The sequence below is a fragment of the Chelonoidis abingdonii genome, chromosome 3 (assembly GCF_003597395.2).
Source record: "Chelonoidis abingdonii isolate Lonesome George chromosome 3, CheloAbing_2.0, whole genome shotgun sequence".
Lineage (NCBI taxonomy): Eukaryota > Metazoa > Chordata > Testudines > Testudinidae > Chelonoidis > Chelonoidis abingdonii.
In genome coordinates, this window is record NC_133771.1 from 144,763,147 (window position 1) to 144,790,152 (window position 27,006).

Sequence of the window (27,006 nt, forward strand, 5' to 3'; positions counted from 1 at the left end):
TACATCCGGGCTAGCCTGGGGCCGTGCGGTGCGGGCCAGACGTTCCCCGTGGGGCTGGCGGGCGCCTAACAATACAGGCCCAGCTGATGCTCTTTTCTGATCACCTGTGCCCAGCACCCCCGGCCACAGCCCGCTGGAGCTGCAGCCCAGTGCGGACTACATATCCCAGCCTGCAACGCTCCGCCGCTCGTCCGGCGCATGCCCGGCCGGCACCGCACGGCATGCTGGGAGGGGCAGTCTGTCATCAGCCCGCTCTCCAGCGGCCCCCCGGGCGGGGGGCGGAGTCTCGAGGCTAGGAGCGCGCGCAGCTTGAAAGTGCTGCAGGCTCCCGCGCGCCCTGCGGCTGAGCGGACGGAAGCAGGGACCGTCTCGCGACTCCGCCGAACGCCCCCAGGTGCCGAGGACGGGGCGGGACAAGGTCCCCCAGGGCTGGTGAAGGGGGTCACGCGGGGGCCAACGGGCCTCGCGCGGGCAGGGCCCCGGGGGCCGGGATCGAGGCAGGACACGGGGCCCCGGCTCCCCAGGGGCGCCGGCCTCCGCGGCGGGGCTGTTGTTCCCGGGCCCGCGTGCGCTGGGCCAGGGGGCCGGTCTCGGCCCTGCAAAGGCAGCGCCGCCGCCTCGGGTGGCCGAAGCTCGGATCTCGCTGTACCCCGGGGCTCTGTTGCTAGTCGCAGAGCGTCGCAGGCTGCACTGGTCCCAGGGGCTTTTCTTTCCCTGGATCGCCTGCCTGCCCTCTCGTGCGATCGGCCTTGTGCAAAGATTAAAACCTAGGGCGAGGAAACGTGTTTTGTGTCACATTTTCCCTCTTTCCTGATTCCAGTTTAAGTAACACCATGGGAATCCACGGCCTCCTCCAGTTCATCAAGGAGGCAGCTGAACCCGCTCACGTGAAGAAATATAAAGGACAAGTGGTAGCTGTGGATACTTACTGCTGGCTGCACAAAGGAGCCTATGCTTGTGCTGAAAAACTAGCCAAAGGAGAACCCACTGACCAGTAAGCTTGCACTGACACTCCCCCCATCCCCGAGTTTCTCAGCCTTTTAACAAAGTAAGGGTACTCTGCCAACTTGAAACTGCTTTTAACTCTTTTATTTTTTTTAAAGACTGATAGGGTTTCATTGTTGTGGCTTTATAACCATGCACAAATGGAGAAATAGCAAAACTGAGTCTATATATACAAATTGCTGTCAAATACACAAACACTGAAAATAAGACACACACCCCCCCCACACACATTCTCTTTGGTATTGCTTATATTAAAAGTAAGTTTAAAAAATCAAACAGGAGAGGGTTTTTTTCAATGAGCCTTTTATGAATAACATCTATAAGGTACTGTATGAAAATAAAAAGTATCCTAGCTATAATACAACTTGTGCCACTGGCAGTATGCCATCTGATACAAAAATGACAGCTCATAAACAATCTTATGTGACTAGAGTGACATAACAATGTTTAGTAAGTCTGGCACCCCATATTGTGAATGAGATCAATCTCTTCCTGCACGAAAGTACTCTGCACAACATATATTTATTATTATATATTGTTCATTGCTCATAATGAATCCCAAAAAATATGCCTGCTTTTGAATTTGTTTACAAGATTCACAAACCTTCTGGGAGAGTTGGAGGCAAGCTTTTGTTTTAAGTTGAAATACCTATTAAAGTAAGTGATTTTTGACTGGAAATGAGTCAAAACTAGGCAGTTTGGGCTAAGCTTGATTTATTTTGGGTGTTAGTCAAAACCTCTGTCATGCTCTGATGTTGCTCACCCCTCTTTCATAGATGGTGTATATTATAGCAGTTCCTTTTGGTCCAGGTTTTGATGATTGTTACTCTAGTATCTATCTCATCAGAAGAAGCGTTTCTAGCAATTCCACGGTAAAAGCTCTCGCTGCTTCCCATATTATGTGTTAGAGAAAACTGTGTGGTCAAATATTATACGACTGTCAAAAATGCTGTAATGCAGTTTTAATAATATAGCCTTCAGTGCTGTATAAAGGCTGCTGCTTTTCAGCCACAGGCAGCTACATCTGTAAGAATGTAATAATTCCTGTGTACACATCCTGGACCAAATTGTACAGTTCCATAGAAATACCAGTGAGATCAGGGGACTGAACAAACATGGGAAGGTTAAGCTTGGAATCTCTTAGAAATCTTTTTCTTCAGAAAAGATGGGCTTGGGGACCAGTAAAGGTGGGTTGTTCCTTCTGGGCTGCTGCGTTGTCCTCCCTTCCATCTGAGGGTTGTTCACAGTTCTGCTCTGTAGCCAGGTTTATACCCTGCTCTTGATCATAATAACCTCTCCTTTCTCTGGGAGGGGGTGGATATGGGCACAGATCCCAATTCCCAAATTTAATGCTGCTTCATGTAGTTTTAGCACAGGCATTTATCCACTATCTGGAGTGATGGGTGGATAGTGATAAACATAGATGGTAAGCTTCCATCACTCCGTAATCACCATAAAGCTCCACCAGAAGCTCATTTGCTGAGTTTCAGGAAAGGATAATGGAATATGCATCCCCTTTCCATTTGGGCATCATGAACTCTATCTCCCCAATGCCTGTGAGCTATCTATGCTATAGTTTACAAAATGCTGTACAATTTGGCACTGCAGTGAAGTCTAACTTATTCTTCAGAAGCACAATTATTTGTATAGAAGAATAAGCAGCATAACAGACAATAATGTTCATAGTGGACTGATCTTCACTGGAGACAGGAGATAAGGACTTCTTTGTAGTAAAAATATGTGTGTTCTGTTCTGCTCTTTTTTTTTTTAAAAAAAAAAGGTTTATAACCCACTGACCGCCTTGAATGCTAATTATCATCAACTTTTTTTGTTTTTCCTGCAAGTTAGAAATATGTGGTGGTCTTAAGGTTTAAGCTTCATTGTCAAACAATGGATGTTTTCACAGTTTGTAAAATAAATATATATATTCTTACAGATACGTAGTCTTCTGCATGAAACTTGTTGATATGCTCTTGTCATTTGGGATCAAGCCAATTCTAGTATTTGATGGATGTATCCTGCCTTCTAAAAAGGAAGTGGAAAAAGCTCGAAGAGAGTAAGTTATGATCAATTTGCAGACAAACTATACCAGTTGTGTGCTTATGCTTCATATTTTTTAAAGTGGTAATTTGACTTATCAAAGATTACTTTAGTTTCTACACTTCTTGCAGTGTAATGCAGGGGTTCTCAAACTGGCGGTTGGGACCCCTCAGGGGGTTAAGAGGCTATTACATCGGGGGTTGCGAGCTGTCAGCCTCTACCCCAAACCCTGCTTTGCCTCCAGCATTTATAATGGTGGTGTATATAAGAAAGTGTTTTTAATTTATAAAGTGGGTCATGCTCAGAGGCTTGGTATGTGAAAGGGGTCACCAGTACAAAAGGTTGAGAACCACTGGTGTAATGTAATGATTATTTCAATACTGAGCCCCAAAATCCTGTTGTTGAGAATTTTTTTCAATAGAACTGCTGTTTAAAAACTGAAATCTTTTATAAATGTGGGGAGGGGAGAGAAACAGATCTTCTGAGCAATAGCTTCTCAGTAACTTGTAATACGAAACATCTTCTGTAGTTGTACCTCTGGTTTGTCCAGTGAGATCAGAACTGTAGAATTAGTTTGTTGTGAGTACAGGTAGTTGATGATTATTAGTAAGGCTCTGTGTTTATCATGGAAGTCACAGATTCTGTGACTTTCCGTGACCTCCATGATTTCTGCAGCAGCCCCGTGTGGCTGCCCCAGTAGCCACCTGAGCAGCTCGGGCAGCCCCCGGGTCAGTTGCACTGGCTGTTGCTGAGGCAGTCTCGGGAACCCCAGCAGCAGGAGTTTGGTGTTGGGGGGCTTGGGGTTGGGGCTGCTGCTTAGCTCGGCAGAGTTCAGCTCCCCTAGCTCCACATGCTGCCTCTGCCAGCAGCCAGGCATCGCCCCCACAGCTCCCATTTGCCGTGGTTCCCAGCGAATGGGAGCTGCAGAACCAGGGCTTGGGGTGGAGTAGAGACAGCACATGGAGCTAGGGCCACCGCTTCCCATGACCTGGGTAGGGAGCCTGCCCCAGCCCCACCAACCTCAGCACCTGTTCTTCCCTCTCCTCCTCCCCCACCCCCCCCCGGGTTGTAATTCCCACCCAGCACCTGGGCCCCCCACTCACCCCCTACGTAGCTTCCCCAGGCTGCACCCCCTTCCCATCACCCTCAGCGCTCCCTGGGCCGTGACTCACACCCCCGCACCTGCGCCTCCCTCCCAAGCAGCATCCCCTCGGGCTGCGCCTCCTTCCCCAGCACCTGTGGCGCTTCCCCAGGCTGCACCCTCCTTCCTCAGTACCTGCTGGGCCCCCCCGAATTTCCTCCCACCCCACCACAGTGTTAGTCAGGGGTATTTTTAGTAAAAGTCATGGACCTGTGAATTTTTGTTTACTGCCCGTGACCTGTCCATGACTTTTACTAAAAATACCTGTGACTGAAACTTAGCCTTAATTATTAGCAATGGGTCAACAGGCCATTATTCAATCTGCATTACATTAAGATTTGATTCAGGCCTGGGTTTTGGGTTCAGATTCTGATTTGATAATGCTGGTATCTTGTGAGCTGATGTCATTACATTTTGTCCTAAATTTTTGCAAATATTGCTAGGTTAGCTATTCTCATTATTGATTTGCACTCTGGTAGTGTATAGGAGCTGTAGTGATGGACAGAACCCCATTGTGCTAGGCCACAGGTGGGCAAACTATAGCCTGCGGGGCCACATCTGGCCTGTGGGACCGTCCTGCCTAGCTCTTGAGCTCCCAGCTGGGAAGACTAGCCCCCGGCCCTTCCCCCGCAAGCCGCAGCCTCAGCTCGCTGTGCCGCCAGCACTCTGGGTGGCAGGGCTGCAAGCTGACGGACAGCATGGCTGCAAGAGCCGCCAGGTGTAGTGTATTAAATTGCTCCCCATAGGAATGTGCTACCATCGGAGCACCAGGACTGGCAGCCATAAGGAATACACCTTAAGTAGCACATTGCTACGGGGAGCAATTTAATACACTTTTGAATCCCTGATGTGGCCCTCGGGCCAAAAAGTGTACCCACCCCTGTGCTAGGCGCTGTTCAAATGCAGAACAAACAGATGGTCCTGGCCCCAAAGAGTTTTAAATCTCATGAGGTCTGTGCCTCCTCAATCTGGAAAATAGTCAATTTGTGGTATTGGACTCAATCTGGGAGGAAAGACAACTGTCTCAAGTACTGGGGATAGCCGTGTTAGTCTGTATCCACAAATACAAGGACTCTCTCCCAAACCTCTTGTGTCAAAACATTTTCATTCTCCTTTGAAACCATCTTCAAAACCCGCTTCTTCTGTTCATCTCAACTCCTGTGCTGCTTGCTTCTTCCTCAATCTCTGCATCAATGTGTTACTATTTATAAGCATTCCTACAAAATGACTTGTCATTATTTGTATCTGTCTGCACCCCTTTTTCCTATGCCCTTTCATATCTTCATGTTCTTCATTTGTGTAACATAGTTTATGACCTTTTTGGAGAAGAAACCGTGTCCCTCTTAATCCTTCATGAGGTGTCATGCAAACTATGGTACTATGTAGATGTGGAACAATAATATAATGAGGGAGGTGGGGTTTTTTTGTTACCTGCAGGAAACGACAGGCTAATCTTCTGAAGGGGAAACAATTACTTCGTGAGGGGAAGTTATCAGAAGCCAGAGACTGTTTTGGGCGCAGTGTTAATGTTACCCATGCTATGGCTCATGAAGTTATCAAAGTAAGTAATTATTTTATATTGTTAATTATTTCTATTGTAGGTTTACAAATGACATCGACAGTCTTTGTTGGCGGCTTCTCTGCTATGTTTATATCTTTCTCATTGCTTTTCCGTGCCCATATTTACACGAAACTTGTCTCTCAACATATAATCGTACAAGATGTCCTGATATATGTGCTAGGCACATTTTTGGCTGTTCAGCACAGCAGACAGATAAATCTACCATATTCAACTCTGCTTTTCATTATGCCAGACTTCTTTTAATTGGCACGTGACAGTCATTCACACATATCTTCGCAATTTTAACTAAACCATTGAATATCCTCTCACATCTGACATTTAGCATAAATCAGTGATACTCAGATCTCAGTGCTTCGGGAACCAACTTCGCAATCAGTATTACCCAAAATAGCCTCCGTCATGTGAATTCATTGTTTCATTTACTATAGTACTAATTCATATCTAAGCAGTATGACACGGGAAATCTTATTATTCTCACAACAAAATGACTAAGTATTATTTTATCAGCTACAGTTGGTTAATAACATAGTAAAAGCATCCTGATTGGTTAATAACTTAGATTGGTTAATAATTAAATCATACTGTGTTTTAATATGTGCTGCAAAAAGCAGCAGGAGACTCATTAAAGAGCCACTTGTGGCTCGGGAGCCTCAGTCCGAGTATCACTGGTATTAATAAATGACAGGGAGGAAATAGTACAGTTTTGTATTTTTAATAGTTAGCAGACAGCTATATATAGGAAAATAATGATCACTTAAAAAATGGCCTAGGAAATCTTTGAAATTCTCAGTCACAGAAGAGTTTCATCAGTCTTATATTTGTCCAGATGCTCTTTCTTTGAGCAGAAAATATGGTTGGACTGGAAGCATAAACAGTTGTGGTCAGATCCAATGAGTGTGGATAGTGTTGGAGGCCAATGTAGGAAATGTTATTTATAAACAAATGTTTGTTTTTAAATTGAAATCATTTATTTTAAAAATTTTATGGCTAGATCCTTCAAATGGCGTGTAGGCCCATTGATTTCAATGGGAAGTGTCCCAACACAGTGATTTGCAAGATTGGGGTTTCAGACTGGAAGGTTTGTTTGTTTGTTTGTTTGTTTGTTTGTAGTAGTGACTATTGTTACAATATGCTTACACAAGATAAAATTTTCAAAACTGCTTAACTTCCACTTTCAGAAGTGACTTAGGAGCCTAAGTGTCATTGACAGTCAATGAGACTTAGCTCCTAAGTACTTGTCATTTTTGAAAATGCAGAATGTTATTAAGACACTGAAGCACTTTTGAAAATTGTATTCCTAATGCCTAGCAAAATAAGACCTAAATCTGACTGAAGCCTAGATGCTGCTGCAGTTCAATAATAATAGTATTGAGTTCTTACATTGTTCTTACATTGTTCTCTTTACACTGTTGTTTGTGTACAGGCTGCCCGTGCCCAAGGAGTTGATTGTGTTGTTGCTCCATATGAAGCTGATGCTCAGTTGGCCTATCTTAATAAGACTGGCATAGTACAAGCTATAATTACAGAGGACTCAGATCTTCTGGCTTTTGGGTGTAAAAAGGTAATGAAAAATATAAATAGCCCTTACATCTCACTTTGCATCTTCAAAGCATTGTACAAACTAATTTTCCATACACACTTGTGAAGTACGTAAGTACAATTATTGTCTTGTCACAGATAAGGAAACTGAAACACAGAAATTAAGGATCAAATTCAATCTTGTTGATTCTCCATTAAGTGCCACAAACTAATAAATATTTATTTTAGTAGTGCCCACAATGTAGTACATGATTTCCAAACAGAAAGCAAAACACCTGCGCCAAAGGTGCTCATATTCTGGAATATGAACTGAAACAAACAAAAAACAACAAACACCCAATAATTACAAAATTAATGCGTGTCCATATTCTAGAAGCAGGAATCTGCAAATAGATGTATGCTCAGATGCTACTGCTGGATTAGGAAGCCTACACACAACTTTTTGACCACAACACTGACTCTTACAACCCATCCTAGACTATCCTATCCATAGCTTTTTTTGAAGAAGGCTGTCTTTTGTTCCTTGGCTCCTTTCAAAACACACACTAACACATACTTCCTCTACTAGCTGTGGAGTTTCTAGCAAGCAACACTGTGCCTTCTAGAATTTAGTCTTCTGAAAACAAGTGCAATAGGCAAGGCAAACATCACACGCTAATAATGGAATAAATGTTTGAGGGGGAAACACAATTTAGTTCGCCAATGTGCATAAAATACAATGAGATGAGAATTAATGTTACTACTTGCTCTCTCTTATTTCAAGGTGTTTCTGAAAATTGACAAGTTTGGAAATGGACTCGAGATCGATCAGGCTCGACTAGGAAAGTGTAAACAGCTTGGGGATGCATTTACTGAAGAGAAGTTCCGTTACATGTGCATTCTTTCTGGTTGTGACTACCTTCCATCACTTCATGGAATTGGGTTAGCTAAGGCATGCAAGCTATTAAAACTAGCCAGTAATCCTGATATTATTAAGGTAATGTATGCTCAGATTTGTGTATTAGGATTTCTAAAGCCTTTATATATGACTAACATTTTATTGAAAAAATTTGAGGGGTTGGATGTCATGAAGGGTGTTCTCCTTAACTACCTGCATTTTGATGAAACTATCAAAGGAAAGATTTCACTGATGTTGGAGAATGGTGTGTTTCATTAATAAAACAGTGTAACGGCTTAAGCATTGGAGCACTGTGTCTCAACACCTAAATAAAACGAATGCTGACTTATTCTGATTCTTCAAGAATATATAGTGCATGTGGACAGATTTTTCAAAACCTAAAGGACTGTCCTTCATGCTATCATTTATTTACTCCTTGTGTCACATTCCCAGAAAACCAGCCCACAGCTTTTAAATTGGTTTCAGACTGTGCCAGATTCAACTACCTAAAATGTGATTCTTTTGTGGAAGAAGTGGCACCTTCTTATTCTGCTCCCTACGTGTATTCAAAGTGATGTCTGCTTATTTTTTCATCATTATCATGGGCAAAAGTATTTGACACTACAAGACACAAAAAATGAAGACCGTTCTTTCCCCACAGAGCTTATACCTAAAGCAAACCTGGCACATTGAGAGATCCAGAGAATAGATATATCTTGGAATCGTATTTTCTTCATATTTATATATTAATTTCTTATGGGCAATATGGAAGAAGAGAATTCTTAAGGAATGATAAACATGGAACCTCACCAGTGTTGTTTTGAAGGCAAAGTAGTCCTATTCTAGCAAACCAAAGTTCTGTTAACTTCAGTTGAACTACTCATTTGCTTAAAGTTAAGCATTTGCGTAAGTGCGCTGCTTGATGTGGATCTTGGAGGTTTTAAGAAGTGCTATTTTTCTCTATTTCACAGATTTATTGGTAGCACATGTTTGACTTGCTCATTAAGCTTTCTTAATATCAGAACGAAATCTTGTAGATTTTCCATTGCTTAATCACAGTTTCCACTATCTAGGCAAACCAGTATTTAAAAAAACAAACAAAACTAAGTATACCTAGCTTAGTGAAATTTGCACCTGAAAAGCTGTTGTTTGCTAATATCTCATATTTCAGCTGTAAATATCACAAGCCAGTGACTGAGCAGTAAGCATACTGATCCAACAGTGTGTGAAACAGCATTCAGATTTCTCCTTGCAGTGAGTTATCGTGAAAATAATTGGAATGAATGCAGAAAACATACTTCCAAAATATGTTCACTGCCCTACCTGTTTGGTGTTCTAAACTGAAAAACATGAGGGTTTTTTGAGGGTAAATTTTGCCCATATACTGAAATGCATCCTTCTCAAGAAACTTGTCTCACAACTTAACTACCAATGAGTGACTTCACAGGAACCACCAAACAAGTACCTAAATCCTTCCTATCTATCTATCTATCTATCTATCTATCTATCTATCTATCTATCTATCTATCTATCTATCTATCTATCTATCATCTATCTATCTATAAAAATAATATTGGAGAAACTATTTAAATATTAAGTCAGTATTCTTGTTGATTAAAAATAACTAGCAAAGGATTTCTGAAAGCTTAAGAGCCTGCCTTTTGTCGTATTTAATATTTTTAGCTTTGTGTATTGGAAGGTGGAAGAGAGGAGGGTGAACCAGAATAAAGGATAAATTTAGTTATACCTCAGCTTCATCAAACTCCCACTCTAATGCAAAACCTTAATAAGATGAGGTACATATTGCTAATCATATCTGCTAGAGATGGAAATGAAAGCCTTATGCAGGGTTGGAGCATGTTATTAATAGTGTGGCAGGGAATATGAACGTGGAAAGGAATGCACAAGTCCCTCTCTGTTAACTTCTTACTTTCCTGCTTTTAAGGTTTTGGATGGATAGAATGTGTACTGCCACAACCTCAAATGTCACTAAATGTAGGTTTTTGTTTGCTAATTTAAAGTGTGTGTGTGTGTGTGTGTGCACACACAATTTGTCCATATATACATGTTTGTGTGAAGGCTGTTCAATTACATTCCTCCTCCACCCATTCCTTCTCCACTGTGCTAACAGCTTTCCATGTAGTGACAGTACTTCTTCTTGGATATTTGGATATAAAATTGTCTTTATATATGTTTCTGGGAAGGCTGTTCTACTGTGTTCCACCCACTCCTTCTGCGCTCTGCTCAAAACAACATTCCATATATTCACAGAGTATCTCCTCAAGAATATCTGGATTAATACTTTTGAAGACATGCATAGTATTGTATCTCCTTTGGCTGGAAGTGACAAGAAAGCAACATTTTTGTTGTTGTTGACAGGTTATTAAGAAAATTGGGCAGTACCTGAAGATGAATATAACTGTATCGGAAGAGTACATAGAGGGATTTATTCGAGCCAATAATACTTTCCTTTATCAATTGGTTTTTGACCCAGTCAAGAGGAAGCTTGTTCCTCTGAATGCTTATGATGACAACGTTGATCCAGAAACACTACTTTATGCAGGGAGGTATCCTTTGTGCACTGGCATATTATGTAGGAAATGGTGTGGCATAATGGGCTTCCTCTCTTCCTTTCCTTTATAATTTTCTCCATTATTGTAGAGGAGGCTTTTGTTTGATCAGTTGATTATATCCCCTTAATTTGATTGACTTAGACATATTGGTGATGATACTGCTTTTCAAATTGCTCTTGGCAATAAAAATATCGATACACTGGAACAAATTGATGACTACAACCCTGAGGCTTCACAGGTAACGTTTTTAAAACCTTCAACAAAGGGTTTTGACATACCTTTGGAATTGCAAGGGGAAGTATGGCTGAAAGTCACCTACAGCTGTGTCAAGGAGTGTAAGCTGGTTTGGTGTTCTGACGGTTGTATATAGTATATAAGGAGTCTGGAATAATAGTAAGGCTCAGTGCAAATATTTGTAATAAAAAATAATACAAACTGAGCACTGTACATTTTGTATTCTGTGTTGTAATAGAAATCAATATATTTGAAAAGTAGAAAAAACATCCAAAATATTTAATAAATTGCAATTGGTATTCTATTGTTTAACAGTGTGATTAATCAAGATTATTTTTTTTTAGTTAATTGCGTGAGTTAACTGTGATTAATTGACCGCCCTAAATTAAACCCTTTTTAAATATACCAATTCTTGTGATGGTAGCTGTTGGAAACATTTTACAATTGAAGTTATAAGGGGAAGATAGTAAGTAAATCAAGTGATGTAGTTTTAAGGTGCATTGTTTTATGCACTGCCAGAGCTAGAATCTGCTTTATAATGTTTCCAGCTTTCTACTGTGTGCATAACTGTAGTTCTTTCCTCTGACTGTTGGTGAGATAGCAAAGTCAAGCTTTTCTGGTGCTAGTCAAGACTTGAATATACCAGGAATTTCCAGTCTCTTCATTAAGGTTCTTGGTTGTGGTGCAAAAATCTTGAAATGGCACTTGCACAGCATAAATGCTGAAAAAGGGTCCACTAACCTTGGTTTGGTCAAAGGAAACATACTTCTTCAGTTTACAAGGGATGGTAAAGGGACAAGGAAATCAATTGGTTAGAACATCCAGAACAGATAATCCTCATTGGCATCTTTTGTCATGTGACATCTGCAGCTGACATAGGATTGCCAGAATCACCTGGTCTGAGTAAATGAAGGGAAATATATATATTGGGCATATGCAAAAATAAATCTGTGTTTATATTCTTCATTTTGATGTAGAAATGTATTGCTTATGAAAGTGAAGGACTAACAGTAATGGAAAGAAAATGGCATTTTGTCAGCTTTTCTCCAAGGTACTGCCAATGTTCTTCCTTCCTCACCTGAGATGCCCCTTTCCCAGTCCTGGGAAACTCTTCAGCAGATATTATTGTGCCACATTTTTAGTGTTTTTTATGACTTGGCTGTATGTATTCTGAGGATTACACTAGAATCCCTGCACTTATTTTTATCCTATGCAAAATTTGTACCTAGGTGTCTGGAGAGGAAAGACAGCATCACTTTACTTGGAATATTACTTAAGTCTCCATACTCCTAGTTGTCCTGCACAAACTAAAAATCTTAAACTGCTTCAAACCATCTGACTTTTTAACATCTATTTCCATATTGGTTCAGAAAGGATTAATTAAAGGCCTACCTATGGAAGTAACTAGTTCAAATATAATTCTAAAAATGATTGGGATGTCACATTTACTGTATTTAACTCAATAAAAATATTTCCTCAAATTAATTGTTTTTCTAACAGAAATTAAAATTGTTTTGATTGTGCTGCTTCTTTATATCTATCTTAGACTAACAGTCATTCACACCTCACTGAAGGGAAAAGGATGTGGCAACACAAAAATTAATTTATATGGGGAGTATTTGAAAATGTGAATGAGCAGCAGATATGTCTATCATAGCTGCTGTATAAATGTCAAATCATCCTGATACACTAAAGTGTAGGGAATCCTAGGTTGAATAACTTTCTCTCCAACACGTTTTTTTTTTTCTCTCTCTCCTTTTTATTTTTTTGTAGCCTTCACGGCCAAGAAGTCGTAGCTGGAATGATAGAGCTGCTAGTCAGAAACCAGACTGTGTAAACAGCATTTGGAGCAGAAACTACAAGCCTGGTCATAATACAGACATTACCACATCTACCACACGTGTGCTAGAGAAATCGATTACCAAAGGCATTGAGAAGATAATTAGTATCAAAGGCCTGAAACTTCCAAGCAAGGAACTCCTAGTCAAAAGATCAAGAAGTGGTATGTGTCTTTACACAAAAATTATCAGGTCAGAAAGGGAAAAAAGGAGAACCTTTTTTTTAGTTGAGTTGAAGACTTGAGCTTGAGAATTCCATCTCCAGTATATTTTTATATGAAGAATTTTGCATGTGTTTAAATGTGTTCCAAGACGGAGGAGACAAAATACTAAAACTAAGTAACATTGTTGTGGTTATATGCTTGTCAGTAATATTTAGGTTTCATCTGATTTGCTTTTGGATTTTCAAAAGTTAAGCCATTTCATTAGAAATCTCATCCTGCCACATGTTTAATTACATTGCTTAAAATTATTTTTAAAAATCTATTTCAAATGTGTTTGTATTTAGTTCATTTTATAATGGCTCATGAGCACTTAGAAAATATCCTATCAGTCACAGGGTAGGATTCATGCAGAGGAGTTCTCAAAAGTATTATATATGCTACTCCTTCTTACTTTCCATCTCCAAGTTCCTTGAGCATTCTGTCTATTCCCACTGCCTTGGGAATTTTTCTCCCTCTTCCAATTTTCCCGTTGTATTCTTCAGTCTGGCTTCTGCTCTCTATTCCACTGAAGCTACCCTTACCAAGGTAACTAATAAGCTATTGCTAGCCAAGTGAAAATGGCACTTCTCTGTTCTTACTCTGCGTGGTCTATCTGGTGTCTTCTGTGGAGTTGTCTCCTCGGCTTCTGTCAGTGCTGATTCCCTACTCTGGCACTTCGAGTGCAGAAGATGAGGGCCTGCAAGTGCTTTAAAAATTAATACTGGCCACTGCAGGCTTGTATTAAACTCCCTAGGTTACAGTTTTTCTGTGACCTTGTATTGGTAAATGCTGCCACCACCCAAGTTCAGAACCCCTTTAAGAGCCCAGGAGGGCACACTTGGGAATTCCTTCCTGTGGGGTACCCTCAAGCCCTTTCACCACCACCACCTCCCGCCTGGGAAGAGCCAAGAAGGGAAAACAAAGGAAATCAGCTGTTGCCACCAGCTAACAAAACATGTGCACAAACCTCTTAGGACACAGAAATCCAATCCTGTTCTTATGAAAGGTAAATTTTATTTAAAAAAAAAAAATCTGAAAACTCAAGCTATTGCTAGATTTTTTTAAAAAGTAACTACAAGGATTAAGCATCAAGAATAGCTTTCTTGAGGTCCAGCTTAAAAGTTGCAAATAAAACAAAAACACCTGGGATTTTTCATACCTGGCCCCAAGTTTCTTACAGCATAGCTCTGCCCTGTCTGCCTCTCCCTCTGGAGAACAACCACAGACAGACAAAAGGGGGTCTTGTTTCAATTTTAAAATGTTCTAGCATTCCCATTGGCTCTTTTGGCGAGGTGCCCACTTACTTCCTTTTACCTATGCATAGCAATGAGACTTTTTAACCTTTTAAAGGTAGAGCAATTAGAGAACAGCTACTAAAAGGGATTTTATAGTTACTGGCTGGCGGGGTGTATATAAAAGGGCTTACACCCCCTCCCCTCGCCCTCTCATTTATCACAGCTTCAGCCTCTTTCTATCTATGCGTCTGCTAAGCTTTTGTCACTACTTGTCTTGTCTGCTGTGACATTCTTCCCTCTCCTCTCTGGGTTATCAAAAATTCTGCTTCCCAGGTAGATTTACTCTCCACTTCTTGCATCTTTTCACTGGCCTGTTTTTACTTACTGTTTCGAACTCAAGATCCTTAGCCTCACTTTCAAGACCTTATATATTTTTGCCCTGTTTAAATCTCAGCCCTCATTAGCTCCATATGCTTCTCTCAGTGCTGTCTCTGTTGATCACTTTGTCCCTTTCCTGGTTTTAGACCCCCTGTCATGCTTGGAACAGGCTTTCAGTATTTGTTATCCAAGCACATGACCTCTTTTTCTCTTCAGTACCATTTCTTTCAGTGATCCTTTCTACCTTGTTTTCCTCACTAATAGTTTCCTCGTGCCCTCCTTTTTCTAAACCGTTGTCCCCATCTCTCTCTGTTTATGTACTCAATGAAGCAGGTAATGCTTCTTACTCTGAGAAAATACTCTGCATTTGCAGTGCTTTTATAAATGAGAAGTAGTAGTAATTTTTGGAATTTTATCCTAATATGATTTGTAAAACAGGCCACTTTGTAGTGAGTTATTTGTAAGAACATGCACTAGACAAGTATAAATTTACTGGCCAACATTTTGTGTTAAAGACCATAATCTCCTAAATGTCTACACCATTCGGAAATTAACAGCATTTCAGGTTTGTTACAATGGTAAATGGCAAAACACTCAATTCAACTCATTTCTTACTAGCTGGGAGAGTTCATTCTACAGGACATTTCTACAGTGATATTAAACTTAACAAGAACTGTATTCTTTCTATTTAGAAGAGTTGTCGGATGGGGACCTGTTGAATCAATATTCATTTTCAAAAGCGAAAAAGCCCAAGAAAGAAAACAGTGGAGATGGCGAGCCACAGAAGTGTCTCTCTGCAGTGTCATTGATTCATGCTTCGGGGGACTCTTTCAATAAAGAGAGCTCAAACACCCAACCTAAAGTCAGGAACAAATTTGCTTCCTTTCTTCAGAGGAAAAATGAAGAGAGTGGTGCTATTGTTGTTCCAGGGACTAGAAGCAGGCATGTTTAAATCACCATTTTAATGAGTAATATAATATTAAAATGTCAAGATTAAATTCTTATGGAATACTAAGAATTTAACACTGCAATTTTCCTATTTTTATTGTTCATTATGTGTATTACAATAGTGCTTCAAGACTCCCAATGGAGATCAGAGACCTCTTGTGTTAGGCATGGTACAAACACATAGCGAGAGATGGTTCTCACACCCAAAGAATTTACAATGTCAATAGATGTACAAAAGGTGGGAGCAGAAACCATTGAACAAAAGGTGAAGTGACTTCCCCAAGGTCAAACAGCAGATGAGTGAAACCAGAAGTAGAACCCAGGTCTCCTGACACTTAATCCACTGTCCTATTTACTGAACCGCGCAGCCTCCTTAAGCACTGGACTTAGTGTGAAGACTGTGATGTGTATTAACTGCACTTAGTGCTGCAATGTTACTTGAATGTGTTTCCACTTTTTTTTATGAATTGATTGATCTGTGAGATTCTGTAGAAAAGTGGAAAATCCCAGTTGACTTTGGCTTCGTATTGTTTAAATTCCTTCATTTTAAGGTTAACAGAATATTGGTCCCAATCCAACTTCCACTTTTGTCTTCCATTGGCTTGTAGTCTGCTGAGTAGTTTAGGAGGATATAAAGTGGCACAACACAAGGATTCTAAAGTCTCCCAACCAAGTTTCATGGATGCAGGCTACATCCTAGAGCCTAGTCAGTCTGGCTTTGAGGCTTGTTTGTATCTGCTTGCATGCATTTCTTAAAGTAGACAATGTGTGGCTGCAGTGAACTGGCATTACACATCTGATGTTGGGCTTTCTTGCTGTATTTGTATGGTTATTGCTTCCTGTTAATCCTGGAAAAGAAGGAAGTCGGCCTAATTTACTAGGGACATATAGCTAAGTGTCTAGTTTTGACTGTAACTGCAGAGTACGACAAGACTGCTGTAAAACAGAATTATTTTTCTTTTATTAGTCTTCCATGCTATAATACACTATAGATATAAAAGTTTATTAGCAATTGATGGTATTTAATTTTCAGATTATGCAATAGCAATTCTAAAAATAGCTGCAGTGTTATACCAGGGATAGAAAAAATTCATTCTGGAAGAGCATATTCACAACCTACTTGATTCTGAGCTTTGCAAAGAGTCTTCTCATTTTCTGCGCCTCTGTTATGCATAATTGATATCAAAGCAAACCATTTTAACTTATCAATTGTATTACTGCACTTAAATGTTGGCGAGCATGTTTTAGAAGAAGTTCCTAACGAATATATCCCTGAGGTCCTGTGGTTCTACTAGGCTGTACCAGAGCTAGAATTGCACAGCATCCAGCTTTGACATCTCACCCCAGAAACCAGGGTTTGCCAGTTGTTTTCCCCCAAGGTGGAGCTCGGTGTCAGAGAGAGCTTAAATGAGGCTGTGGCAGCAGTCCCTAGTAGTAACTGCCAAAGTTGAAAGGGCTGGATGAATTCTAGCTCACTCCTGTAGTAATCTCCTACAAAATTATCCATCCAGTTACGTATGTATATAGCTCCTATTACCAAACTGTCTGAGCTACTTACATTCATTAATGATATCATCATATCTCACAGGGCATTAGAGAAGTATTATTCTCATTTTACAAGTAGAGAAGTGTAGCATAGAAAGATTAAGGCCCTACTCCTGAAAACATTTACCCATGTGCATAACTTTAAGCATGAGTAGTCCCAGTGAAGTCAATGGGTCTATTCACATCTTCAAAGTTAAGCATATACATAAATATTTTCAGGATTGAGGTCCTAGTGACTTGGCCACGGTCAACACAAGTCTGTGACAAAGTTGGGAATCGAACCAAAGTCTCAGCCTCATGTTTTAACCACAAAAGCAATTAATCTGCCCATCTCCACTATCTCTGCAGCACTAGGGTGACAGGTCCAGCTAAGAATGGGGGTGGCTGTCAGTAGTTCCATCTTACTGCTTACCCAGTATTATTGGGGCCAGGGCATGAGAAAAGAGGTAGACTTGCTAGTCTGAGAGGAGTGTGATGTTGCGATGGCCTTACTTGTTTGCAAACCTCACTGGGGCTTCTTCTCAAAATGCAGATTCGTGTAGTTCCAGTAGGATGACTGAAAGAGTAAACAGTGACTGGTATTGCTGCTGCTTCCATTGAGCTAGAACCTATAAAGCTGTAAATAATACTTACAAAACAAAATTGCTGTGATTGTGAAAATGACATTTTCATTTGCAAAACTGATTTTTTTTCTACACCTCCTTATCCCTTGTATCTTTCATTTTATGTGTGTTAGGTTCTTCTGCCATCCCACAAATATGATTGATTGTACAACAAAGAATGAAACAGCCCAACCATCACAGGATGTTGAGTTGGATCATCAAGCCCAGGAAACTAAAATTATAACAGAAGATCCTGTTCCTCAGTGTTTAGAGACTGGAAAATTTACAAGAACTCTCTCATCATCCCCTGTGGAAACACAGAGAAATTGTTTTGGTTGGTCTGGAAGCCTTGGAGAGAGTCCTGGGACACCCAGCCCATCTCCTGGCGTGCTGCTGTTACAGCGGTTTCACCGACAGACAAACGATCAAATGGCGTCCCAGGGTTGTGAGATATCTAGATTACATACTGTCAGCAATGCAGCAGGTGATGAGTCAGATGAAGAATCCTCCCCTTTACAGGAAATTGAGTGTTCTTCGCAGTCTCAAGGGTCTAGTGAGCTATCCGAAAGTAGCTTGGACTTCTCAAGAACATCGCAGGTGTCTAACAAAGACTCAGATGCAGAAGTAAGAAAATTAGCTTTGTTTCAATTCAGCTGTACTGGTAATGTGGGCTAATTCATCAGGGTTTAGGGTAATATTTTCAGTACTCTCTGAGGCGTTGCAAACAGGTCACATTAATTACAATATTTATCCATCTGACTCTCCTCTTCAAAATAATACCCTATGAATACGTTAATTTGTAATGACAAAAGCTACTTGTCTGTATGGTGGAAGTGTCTGTGCAGCACGGATTGGCATATTAGTTAAACATTTGGCTTTTTGAATCAGTCCTTTTATTTTCGTAGATTCTCAGATTCTAAGCCAGGAGGGACCATTGTGATATAGTCTGACCTCTATTACGCAGGCTATAAAACTTCCCAAAAATAATTCCTAGTTTTAGTTTATAGTATCAGTTTTTCCATTGCTGCTTATGAAAAGAGTAAAATTAAGATGACTAATGCCTTTAGATTTCTGAATCTGCTTTTACCAATCACTGAAGAAGTCCCTTTCAATGTGCATATGTTTACACAGTATTGCTCAGTGAAAACAAGCAGAGGCTCTCAGGAAAGCTTTTAAAATGTTGTAAACTCAATGTGTGTATGTGTGTGTTATGAAAAAGCCAGTTTTAAAATCTAAATGATGTAAAATATTTTTTGTCGCAAAGGAATCTGACTGCAGACTAAAGCAAGGTGATGATCCAAGTTCTCAGAGCTCTCCGCCGTTTTCCACCGTATGCACTGAAAGAGAGCCTACACTGCTAAAGAGCAAGGTACAACATTTCTTTAATTTTAATGTATGATACATTGAATTTTGAAGATTGACATCTTGAGTAAACCACTACACTCACTCATTGTAAGACTTTAGTCAGGTTGGGTTTCAGGCACCAGTATACGCTAACCAGAGAAGGCATGACAGCAGTTTTCTAACTTGTCATTCCTGGTGCTCATTCATACTATAAATACAGCTGAAATGGGACCTGGTTATAAACCCTGGTTAGAACCGTTAACATGCCCATGGTTTGCTGTGGGATTTTAACCACATTTCTTTTAACCATGTTCCTTCGCTAAAGTCCAGGACACTTCTAAGATTTTAACTGGTTTAAAGAACATTACATTCCTGTGCATATTACAAATTACAGCTATATTATAAATGAATAGACAAGCAACAGATCTTTGCCTGGTTTTATTGAGAAGTATGTTTTTCTTCCCTTGCACACCCCCCACTCTAGCCAGAAAAGTACTCACAAGGTATCTTCAGCTAGAATAGACATAGCCTTATTTTTCACTAATTTTTAGCAAGTAACTGTTTTATAAATATAAAAAAAATTACAAGTATCTGTGCACCACAGCAGTGCTGAATGCACTCATTGTAATAATAGTGAATCCTTGTGGTTATTGGGTAGCTTTCCATGTAAATAAATTTTAACTTTTCCTTTCCTTCTGAATTATTCTCTAGTCTATTTCTTGCTTTTTTTCCAGAATGTTGTTGTGTACTTTTCATTAGAATGACATATGGCTCTTTGAGGAGAGAGTGGATTGTGGAATGGTTAGGGCACTAGCTTGGGAGTTGGAAGATCTGGGTTCAACTCCTTTCTTCCAGATTTCCCGTGAGACCTTCTTGGGCAAGTCACTTAATCTGTATGTGCCTCAGTTCCCCATCTGTAGAATAGGGGCAGTAATAGGGCTGGTCTACACTACACTACGCGTTTAAACCGAATTTAGCAGCGTTAAACCGATTTAACCCTGCACCGTCCACACAACGAGGTCCTTAATATCGATATAAAGGGTTCTTTTAAACCAGTTTCTGTACTCCTCCCCGATGAGAGGAGTAGTGCTGAAATTGGTATTGCCATGTTGGATTAGGGTTAGTGTGGCTGCAAAACGACGGTATTGGCCTCCCGGCGGTATCCCACAGCGCACCATTGTGAACGCTCTGGAAAGCAATCTGAACTCGGATGCACTGGCCAGGTAGACAGGAAAAGTCCCGCAAACTTTTGAATTACTTTTCCTGTTTGCCCAGCGAGGAGCTCTGATCAGCACGGGTGGCAATGCAGTCCCAAATCCAAAAAGAGCTCCGGCATGGACCGTACAGCAGATACTGGATCTGATCGCTGTATGGGGAGACAAATCTGTTCTATCTGAGCTCTGTTACAGAAGACGAAATGCCAAAGCATTTGACCAAAAAAATCTCCAGGCAATGATGCAGAGTCCCACAGCACAGTGCTGTGTGACAAGCGTAACGGAAAGCCAAAGAATCAAATGGACGCTCATGGAGGGAGGGATGGGGGACTGAGGACTCCAGCTATCCCACAGTCTCTGCAGTCTCCGAAAAGTATTTGCATTCTTCGCTGAACTCCCAATGCTGTAGGGTCTCACAGATTGTCCGGGGTGGTTCAGGGTATATCTTGTCAATTCCCCCCCCCACCCCATGAAAAAAAGGGGAAAAAATCATTTCTTGACTTTTTTCAATGTCACCCTATGTCTACTGCATGCTGCTGGTAGACGCGGTGCTGCGGCACTGAACAGCAGCATTCTCTCCTCTCTCCTCCCCTGCCCGGTGACAGACGGTACAGTACAAAAGGACTGATAGCCGTCCTCGTCATCATCCCGTGAGTGCTCCTGGCTAGCCTCAGGTGAGGTCGGCTGGGGTCACCTGGGTAAAAGTAGGAATGACTGGCAGATGGTACAGAACGGCTGGTAACCATCCTCATCATAGCAACTGGGGGCTGAGCTCCATCAGCCCCCCTCCACTTTCATGTCTAAAGAAAAGATTCTGTACTACCTGGACTATCATAGCAGCTGGAGGCTGCCTCCTTCTCATTTTATCTCACTAAAAAGTCAGTGTTTCTTATTCCTGCATTCTTTATTACTTCATCACACAAATGGGGGGACACTGCCACGGTAGCCCAGGAGGGTTGGGGGAGAAGGGAAGCAACGGGTGGGGTTGTTGCAGGGGCACCCCCTAGAATGGCATGCAGCTCATCATTTCTGCGGGATCTGCCACGGAGCGGCTGTGCTCTCTGGTACACTGGCTCTCTAGTACACTTGCCCCATATTCTAGGCAGGACTGACTCTATTTTTAGATAAAACATAAAGGAGGGAATGACCCGGGGAGTCATTGCCATTTTTGTCTTTGTGCCCCCGGCTGACCTCAGCAAAGGCCATCCAGGAGCACCCATGACAGCAGCAGATGGTACAGAACGATTGATACCCGTCATCTAATCACCAATTTACAGTGGCACACCAGACGGTACAGAATGACTGGTAACTGTCTCTGCTACCTTGCAAAGGCAAATGAATGCTGCTGTGTAGTACTGCCTCTGTCAGCGGCATCCAGTACGTATACGGTGACTGTGACAAAAGGCAAAACAGGCTCCATGGTTGCCATGCTATGGTGTCTGCAATGGTGCAAAATGATTGTCTGTCATTGCTTTCACGGAGGAAGGAATGAGCGACGACATTTACCCAGAATCACCCGTGACACTGTGTTTGCACCATCATGCACTGGGATCTCAACCCAGAATTCCAATGGGCGGGGGAGACTGCGGGAACTATGGGATAGCTACGGGACAGCTACCCACAGTGCAACGCTCCAGAAATCAACGCTAGCCTCAGTACATGGATGCACACCGCCGAATTATTGTGCTTTGTGTGGCCGCGTGCACGCGACTTTATACAATCTGTTTTACAAAACCGATTTATTTAAAATCAGAATAATCCTGTAGTGTAGACGTACCTATATTTCCTTGTGTCTCAGAGCTGTTGTGAGGATAAATGCATTAAAGATTGTGCAGAAGCCATATAATAAGTACCTTTGATTTAACATATCCAAAAGTTTCAGGAAACTCAGGGTCCCTTGGTATTGGTACAGTAATGTTTTACTGATCAGTGAACAGAGACAAAGCCTAATTAGTGAGGATGAGTCTGGTTTAAAACTCTTTCATAAATTCAGGATCAGTCCCATTATGAGGGTGTTAAGATATTACCATTATTCTGCTGTGATTGGACTGAAAGTAAAGTTTCTATAACACAATTGTTATACTTTTCAAAGCAATTTTGCATCCTTGTTGTTTAAAAACAATTTTTATTGATTTTGGGGCGGGGGGGGGGGCGTATGCGGGGGTAATCTTCCAGGTGGGCAAACTGACAATACCTGATACCTTCCAGTTCCACGATGTATATGTTCTGGCTTGGTGATTCTAATTTCAGATTAATCCATGCATCGTCATTATGGATATATATATCATAGAGAGCCAGTTAATTCATATATATAATAAAAACTGGCTCTCTAGGATCTTGAAGCTCTTTCTACAATGGCATTACCACTTTTTGCTATTGCTGATGGAGCTGAACTAGCGGTAGCAACAGTGGAAATTTTTAGATTAAAAAAGGCTAATCTAGACCCAGCAAAAGAAGGAGTAAAATATGCTTTACTTTGAGGTGTGTGTGTGTGTCTTCACACTGACTTCTGAATTCTTTAGAAAGAAGCAGATCTAGGGAATTTACATAGCAGCCTTGAGGAGCGGGTGAGCTGCTAGAAACCCCTGTATTTAGGTTGCCTAACTCTACTTATTATAAAATATATTCTTGCACCCTTCTTCTAATACCTTTATTGTTTGCCACATGACTTTGCAACCTGAATAACTTTAACACAGTTTGTTTATATGTATTTACATATATGTAGTCCTGAATATCAGTCCCTTGAACAGTTTACATATTCCTCCCTTGTGAATACTAAATTATCATTGTACAGGACTCATCAGATTTGTGTAGTTTTTGATAGAGAACTCGAAAGTGAAAGAATTGGGGAAAAAGAAAGTTACAGAAGAATTCCAAAAATCCTAGTGCTTAAAGGTTTAAATTATTTTCATTGCTTTGTCACAAGCATAACATTCAGTAATTCATTTGTCTGACACTAATAAAACATCATTAGTTTCTAAAAATAGGTGGTTTTCTAACACACAAGGTATTTCCCTCAGTTTGAGATAACTACTTTGGACATTATTATGATGGATAAAGATGAATCAATCACTGGACTGGAACTGAGTGGTTGTGTAGGGACCAGTGATCATGCCCTAATTATATTCAAAATAGACAGAGGACAGTTCCACCCAAAAAAAATAAGTGTGTGTGTGTATTACTTGCTGCTTCAGAAGAGCTAATATCCCAAAGCTGAGGAAAATTTATTAGGAGAAAATTGAGCACTCTTTAAGAAGAGTTTTTATTAGGTGACCGAAAGGTATGATTCACAATGGAGAAAGGAGGAAACTTTGGCTAAAAGTCCATCATGGTTCTGTAGCAGGATAAGGCAGCAATTAGAAATAAAAATATATGTATAACAAATGAGATATTAGGCAGAAATTTTTAACAGGGAAGGGGTGGATTCTCCATCTCTTGATGTCCTCAAAGCAAGTTGAGTGCCTTTCTGTATGCACAAGCAAACACTACTTACATTCTCCAGCAAAACAATTTTATTTTAACCCTTGTGTAAAATAAATAAAGCCCATAGTGTTTTCTCATGATCATTTCTGCCAGAGCTTTATAATGATTTAGCATTTATACCTACAGGTTCCTGGTTTGCATAGATCCAATTTTGTAAGGTCACATGTTGTGACAAAACTCAAGCCACTGATGCCAGCTAAAGTCAGTGGGTTAAGCAAGAAACTACTAAGTGCACAGAAGAAAAATCATCACAATGCTGAAAATAATCCAGGACTGCAGATCACAATCAGTGATCTCTGGAAAAACTTCCAATTTAGAAGGTGAGTTGCTTTAACTCTTTACTATAACAGTTGATTCCTTCCCCCCGGCCCTGGTTTTCTCCCTAGCCCCTTTGGAATTCTGATGACAAATAACAGTATTTCTGTACTCTCAATATACCCTGAAGGTGTGAGAAGAAAGTTTTTGGGGTTTTTTTTTGATCACTGTGTGTGCAGGCACACAGTGGAAAAACATTCCCGCTTGTCTCTACGGACATGAGACATTGCCTCTTTTCTCCCAGTGTCAATGTAGAGCCCGCTGGTGTGCACACAGAGCTCCTTAATGTGCTTTCATATAATGCAGTACTACAGGGGTTGGGAGCCTTTGGGATGCTGCCGATCAAGGTAATCTGCTGGCAGGCCATGAGACATTTTGTTTACATTGACCTTCCTCAGGCACGGCTGCCCGCAGGTCCTAGTGGCCATGGTTCTTATCAAAAGTAGTTATGGACTTCCATTTAAACCATCTGCCAATATTCCTCCCTAAACCACTTTCTAATAAACGAGAGACTAGGCTTTGTAATTGTAGGGCACATTCGTAGGGCCCTATCCTTTAATTTGCAGAGGCTCAAATCCTTTTGATCATCTCCTAAGTTATTTGTAGCATTGGCCGACAGAATGAGGGGTCAGACATCAGCACGGAGACTATTCAGGTGGTTTTGAGTTCTGTTACAAATTAGTTAGTTTAGCTCCCCCAGCTCAGATAAGGGCTCACTCCATTAAGGCTCCGGCCCTTTCTGCAGCCTCCTTGCAAAGCATACCCTCGTCAGACATCTGCTAAGCAATTACTCGAGGTTCAATCCCTACTGTTAATAAACACTACTCCTTGGTAGATGTGGTGAGGGTCTGATGCTGCTTTTGTCAGAACCGATTCACAATCTTTTTTTGTTGTTGTTGTTGAAGTAGATTCTGAATATACACCACTTTCACACCAAATTACCGCTGGTAAATCCCCAAGTGTGTAATACATTTGGATAAGCACTCAAAGGAAGAAAAGCTACATGCATTACAGTAAATGGAGTTGTTTGACATATGTTGTCTATATGTATTCCATGACCCTCCCTCCTTCTTCACTAGTATGGAGTCCATCTGGATTCTGTTGTGGTGAAGGAAACTGAGTTGCAGTTGGACCAGCTCCATCCTTTATGCCCTCGGTACTAGAGCACAAGGACAATTTAGGTGGATGCATGAACCCAACAGACACTGTGGGCCAAAAGACTTTGATCTGAAGTGCACAGGTCCATGGACACCAAGAGGGGAATATATATGGACAACACATCTCCAAGAACTCTAGTTACTGTAGGATAAGTAACTTTTCTTTTTCCTCCGAGGACAGCCGGAGCAGAGAGTTGAAGTAACTTGCCCAGTGTATTCAGCAAATCAGTGGCAGAACTGGGATTAAAACTCTGGGTTTCCTGAATTCCAACCTTGTGCCCATTCCTCTATTTCTTCATACTTGCATACACATTATAGTTCTGTGATTAGAAAATGCAACATGCATAATTGTACATCCTTGCTTGTTTTCTTTTTTGCAGAGACTCTGAAAAGCTCCCGTCTTGTAAAAAGTCATCAGACCCATTATCTCCAATCAAAGATAATATCCAGCTCACTCCAGAAACAGAAGAGGAAATCTTCAATCAACTTGAGTATAGTCATGTTCAGAGAGCAATATTCCAATGAACTGATGTCATTTGCTTAGGCAGCTCTCTGTTGTCTGGTGGGATACATTTTAATCATTGCACATGTATTGTTGGGGGACAGAGTAAGATTAATTGTTTCTGGATATCATATACTAATATAAAAAGACTATATTTTGGGTGTGAGCTGTATATTTATCTGAATTAGATTTTTTGTCATCTTTTATATAAACTGAAATGAAAGGTACAGTTTTATACTGACTAGAATAAAACCTTTTCAATATTAAATGTGATTTTTTTTTCTCACTTAAACACCAATAGGAAACTTCTGTTCAAGCTAATTTTTAAAAACTGTCCTTAAGCATTTTATTTTAAAGTTGCATGTCCAACTTTATTCTAGCTCTTAACCTCCCCAAGCATGTGCTGTGCCTCTCTGCAAATACCAGAGCCAGTTCAGATTTGTCCCAAGGCTCCAGAGTTAGTGCCGTTCCTTCTGCCCACCTATCCGGTCTTCTGCTCCAGCAATGCCAAGCAGAGCAGAAATTCAGTGCTCCCAACTTACATCACTATTTTTTCAACTAATAGCAAATTTCAGGCAGCAGCAACCAAAATAGTTCCCTCCTGACTGGGACCATCTCTCAGCTGTTACCTGTCCTCCACTCAGAGAAAAGAGCAGAGAATGCAAGAATAGTATTCTAAGATGAAGGCTGTTCTGTCTGTGGGGAACTCTCAGGAACTGCAGAAACATCACAACTGCTCTCAGCCCACAGACCCTCACACTGAAAAGGGAAAGAAGGGTCTATGATGGACAGATATGGTTTTCATGGTGGAGAGGGGAGTGTTTCTGAATTTTTTGGATTGTAAATTTCAGATCCTGACTCTTCTTTTATTGCTGGGGTGGCTTTTGAAGAACTGAGCCATCTGGGACTCCGTCATAGTTAATTTCACTCTGTATGACATACCTATAAGTTCCACAATGTGTGTTCATTTTATTGGACGTCTTCTATGCATTGTACTAATTAAACACCAAAAACACATATGTAAATGAATTTGTAAAAAAAAAGACTTTGGGTGAAGAGCTAAACTCAGGCAGGCAGATGAAATACCCAAGGGATGGAGGGAAATCAAATGCAAAAATGGGAGCAGACTGTGTTTTGTTCTGTATAGGTTCTTGTATCACACTTAACAAGGTAGTGTGTGAGTGTCTTCCAGTAGTTCATTAAGCCATGTAACAACACATCTGTCATGTGTTTGTTCTCTCATTCTCTTCT

At 40.8% G+C, this 27,006-nt stretch overlaps 1 protein-coding gene across 1 annotated transcript; it reads left to right on the forward strand.

Annotated features, from left to right (window-relative positions):
- Positions 1-306: 306 nt before the first annotated feature.
- On the forward strand, positions 307-26,012 carry EXO1 (exonuclease 1). The gene is made up of 14 exons (XM_032771092.2): positions 307-394; positions 821-994; positions 2,942-3,061; positions 5,624-5,747; positions 7,192-7,329; positions 8,071-8,283; positions 10,564-10,751; positions 10,899-10,995; positions 12,765-12,993; positions 15,338-15,587; positions 17,875-18,364; positions 19,005-19,109; positions 23,908-24,101; positions 25,634-26,012. Exons 2-14 carry the CDS (start codon positions 834-836, stop codon positions 25,776-25,778), a joined length of 2,454 nt encoding a protein of 817 aa, XP_032626983.1. The 5' UTR covers positions 307-394; positions 821-833; the 3' UTR covers positions 25,779-26,012.
- Positions 26,013-27,006: the final 994 nt, after the last annotated feature.

Excerpts from the sequence above, each read along its gene's own strand:
- EXO1 (XM_032771092.2), top strand. The coding sequence starts at position 834 with ATGGGAATCCACGGCCTCCTCCAGTTCATCAAGGAGGCAGCTGAACCC. Across the intron at positions 8,284-10,563 it reads GTAATCCTGATATTATTAAG|GTTATTAAGAAAATTGGGCA; the intron begins GTAATGTATGCT and ends TGTTGTTGACAG. Across the intron at positions 24,102-25,633 it reads AAAAACTTCCAATTTAGAAG|AGACTCTGAAAAGCTCCCGT; the intron begins GTGAGTTGCTTT and ends TCTTTTTTGCAG.